Source organism: Populus alba, chromosome 12, assembly GCF_005239225.2.
Source record: "Populus alba chromosome 12, ASM523922v2, whole genome shotgun sequence".
NCBI classification, from domain to species: Eukaryota; Viridiplantae; Streptophyta; class Magnoliopsida; order Malpighiales; family Salicaceae; genus Populus; species Populus alba.
Window position 1 is genome coordinate 9,026,362 of NC_133295.1, and position 4,354 is coordinate 9,030,715.

General features: G+C 34.2%; 1 protein-coding gene across 1 annotated transcript; it reads right to left on the reverse strand.

Moving 5' to 3' along the window:
• Positions 1 to 315: 315 nt before the first annotated feature.
• LOC118028994 (microtubule-associated protein RP/EB family member 1A) lies at positions 316 to 3,916 on the reverse strand. The gene is made up of 8 exons (XM_035032751.2): positions 3,603 to 3,916; positions 3,069 to 3,137; positions 2,871 to 2,957; positions 1,753 to 1,859; positions 1,492 to 1,634; positions 1,309 to 1,385; positions 904 to 1,017; positions 316 to 794 (listed from the first exon to the last, which is right to left on the reverse strand). The coding sequence occupies exons 1-8, from the start codon at positions 3,708 to 3,710 to the stop codon at positions 669 to 671; spliced, it is 831 nt and encodes a 276-aa protein (XP_034888642.1). The 5' UTR covers positions 3,711 to 3,916; the 3' UTR covers positions 316 to 668.
• Between the last annotated feature and the right edge of the window lie 438 nt (positions 3,917 to 4,354).

Here is a 4,354-nt window from a genome sequence, read left to right on the forward strand (position 1 = left end):
TGGTACTTCTTTGTAGCTATGGTGGCGGAGGTAATTGAAGATGATGGATGGAAACGGCTCTCCAAGAATTTTTAGTTTAGGAAAATGATATGTGCACAAACTGCCTAAGCGTCAAATCCCAGAGCATAAAATTCTCAACCAGTCGCCTTCTCCTCTGTCCTCAGTGATGCGTGCATATCATGATCAACTCCTGCCCCTTTCCTCTAGTTTATTATCATTCACGAATCCGCTATATACATCTAAGGTATTCTATATTTCCTTATCTTCATGTGGGATAATGGAACAAAACACACACACACACACAAACACGGTGCAGAAGAGAAAAGCAACAGCAGTTTCCCTTTAACTTCGATAGATTAGTCACTGCTTAAATTTTTTTTTTTAAAAAAAACCCAGGAAAGTGTAATAAATACCTACAAACATATGCATAATAAAGAGGCAACAGTAGCTCCCTTTAACTTCGATCGATTAGTCCCCACTTAAATACACAAAACGCATGGACATGTAATAAACGGAAAATATTACACTTATTTACCTTTAACAACATTAAGAGTCTATAGCATAGTGAAAGACCACCAGCATCTCATGATTGACACGGGTTTGCTTCTAATAACAATGGTCTCAAAGCCTTTACTTCTCCTAGGCAAGATTCCATTGCTGGTCGAAAGTCAAGCCTCACTTTCAACTTCAGTCTCAACAGTATTGATAGCTTCGGATAAATATTCCTGAGCTTCTTCGAGTGCAGATTCCTTGGCATCAGCAGCGTACAGTATCTTTTTTATTGCAACTGTCATCTGCAGGGCATTTAAACAATGGCATGACTAAAAGCATAACCCCCTGCTCCATATTTATGATACTAACCATGTCTCTTGATCTATGTATTAGGCATCTAGAAACTCTTACCGGGAGGTCCTCCATTTCAGGAATCTGACACAGTATTTCTATATCTCGCAACTTTGCAAAGTAAAAATCTCTTTCTTTTTCCAAATGGTCCACTGAGAGCTTGAGATTTGTAATCTGTATGCAAACCAGAGTCATCAGTACTCCATGTCAATATCTTTTCATATTGCAAAACTCTGTTATGATAACTATGACTACAAATTAGAGCTAGAAAGAGCATGCAGGTTGATGAAAATTTTTAATCTCCACCATCGGTGTAAAACAATTGATCATCCCCCTGCCAAGTTGACAGTCAAAACTCTAAAGTGCAAGAGAACAATCTGCATACATCATAGACACTAAATGCAAGGGGATTTTGACCTGCTCCTGTTTCAAATACAAGAAGAAAATGGAAAATAAATCCAATACCTCCTTGGACAAAGCTTGAATCTCCTCTGAATAGGTTGCTCCACCTGCCACAGCACTTCCCCTACCTTGCTTTGGCCCTATAGCAATGTGCATTAAACAACAAACAAATAATTTAAGAAAAATAAAGTCAAAATAAAAAAAGTAAGGCATGGATTTGGAAGATATCATGTGGTCTGTACTTACTGGACATTTTATTCAGGTCAACTGTGTCACCAGAGGCAGAGTTATGCATATTGTTTGCTTGCAGTGATTTTGTGGTCTTCTGAGAACCCTTAGAGTTACGGTCCTTCCCACCCTTACTTCTCCGTTCCACAGGATTATAGTTCCTTTTAGAAATAAAATACACAATATAAACTACTTACATGATTAAAGCAAATGAAAAACAACTATTTCAAGAGAATTAAAAGTAATGGAAGAATGATGTGTAAGAAAAACATTATATACTCATTCATGATTCCACCATTTACAGAGTCACAGTATCGTTTCAGCCATTGTAAGAATTCCAAGTTGTCCAATGGCCTTCCTTTAACAAGCCTGTTAACTTCAATATGCTGCCATTTAGACAGAAAAAGAAGGGATGTCAAGGCAAATATAGTGTCTCCTGGCTCATGTTAAAACTTAGAAAAGAATTGTATACTGTCTCCTCACTCATATCAGAACTTAGAAGAATATCAAAATTGTAAGTAAAAACATACAAATGAACTCACATGTTAGCACAAACAACATTAAATATCAAAATTGTAAGTAAAACATACAAATGAACTCAGATGTTAGCACAAACAAAATTCTCAATCATATCTCTATATGTACTAGCAATACACAACAGCAAAACATGGAATAACATCCATTTGCTGAAACACCAATGTTGCGTTTGGTTAGTGTTCTAGGAGAGAAGGGACAGGTATAAAAAAGATGAAAACGTGTTTGAGTAAAGAGATAGAGACACAAAGTAAATGTCTTTGAGATAGTTTTGGAGTGAATTTAACATTCTTTCAAAACATTAAGGACAGAGACATATCCTCTCTATCCTCATTATCTTTGTCTCTTCTATCACAGGACAATAATCAAACACTACCTCAGGTAATAGTGTTTAGCTTATTATGTTTTTTTCCCTTTTCTTTTATTGTGGTTGTTATTTATTTATTTTACTGTCTTTGCTGACAGAAGCCAAGCTCGTCTTCTTTGCCTAGATTTTATTAGACTGAAACAGACCTATATTAGAAAATCCAAATCTCCCATCCAACTCTGGCTTTGTACAGGCTGAAAAATAATGCCAAACTCAAATAGATGATCCAATCAAGGACGGTATGGTCAAAATGATAACAAGAATGAGAAAACGTATGGATACAAGATTGGAATGCTGCAAATTTATATATCTAAACTGTAGTATATGATGGAAATTACATTTTTACTCTCTAGAAACTTCCTGTCATGGATCAAGCCAGTAACACAAGGCTCATATGGTGATTCAGTAATATTAAATGAAATGAAACTGAACATTAAGAAGATCAACACAACGAAAGAACAAAAAAAAAAAAAAACATGAGAGATTGAATTAGTACCTTCTCAATTTTCAACTTGTTGAATACATCTTGCAGAACCTTGTAATTTTGGATCATATCATATTCTGTCTTCGCATCAAAATTCACCTACAACAAATGGAACTGAAATCTAGCGGAAGGCATTCTATAACTGCAATACTTAATCAAATGACAAGGCATATAATAAAAACAAAGATGTCGCAAGTAGCATTCTGTCACCTTGTGCACAGGCACAACTCCTGGATAAGTCATGTCCATCATCTGACACTGCACCGCACCAGAAGCAGCCTGCACACAGTAATTGACATGGGAAACATTAGAAGAGAAGGAATTAAAAAGCGTAATGTGATCTCATTCCAAGAGCATTCTTCCATCCTAAAGCCATGTCCAAAGAAAATCAAAACAACAACTAAACATAAAGAAGAAATGATAATAATATAGCAATCCAAAGTACACGTAAAAAAAAAAAAAAGTAACAATCCTGCAGGCAAAGCTCATGTCATAACTGGTTCTGAGAGTCGTCAAGGCCATGTCAACAGAGAATTCGATAATTTAAATCAGAGCAACCCATTTTGTTTCCTTTTTTCGTAACAGGAAATTGTCATATGGGAAACAAAAAACCCATTTCGTTAACATGCTCAAAATTGCTAAAACAATACGGAAAGCCAAACATTCCCTTAAATTGAGACAGAATAAATAAATCCAAAAAAATATAAAGAAAACCATAAAGAAACAAATTTTTTTATAAAAAACCTCTTCGATACGAGAGAGATTGAGCTGAAGCCTGTTGTTGATCCATGTTAATATCTCATTTCTTCCGACAAAATACGCACTGTCCATCATCCCTATATTCGACGCCATTTCTCTCTCTCTGTTTTCTTTTTTTATTTTTCCTAGAAGATGAGAAATGGTTTTCTTTTAAGAGCAACAATACGAGGAAATTTTTGGTTTTGATTTTGATTCGAGATTAGAGCGTGATATTAGGGGTTGCCGTTTTATTTATTTATTTTTCTTGTTTGTTTATTTAGGTACTGTGTTTTGAATTTTTTTTTTTTTTTTTTCAGTAAGCAGAAACTGAAACTCAAGAAAATGAGTGGTGAAAAAGAAAGAGAGCGAAACTGATGATTAGTTAGCAGATAGAGACAGACAGCACCAAAAATAAATAAATAAATGGAAATGAAATTCCAAAATTTTTGTTTATTTTCGCAGGCGCCGACTCATTGTGTTATACATCTGTGGTACATATTTCTTTAATTGGAAAGATGGTTGGGTGATTGGAATTCTTCTCCCATTATATAATAATTACATAAATTATAATAATTTAAATATAAATTTATTTTACTACATTAAACTATTAATGTACACAACTGTTAAAATATATTTTTTTAAAGACAATCACATTTCAAGTGCTTATACTAATTTAAATTTTTATATATTTTTTTTCTTATTAAAGAGTATGTGGCATAATTCTTTATATATACATTTGTGCGCTTTTATTTGAAAAT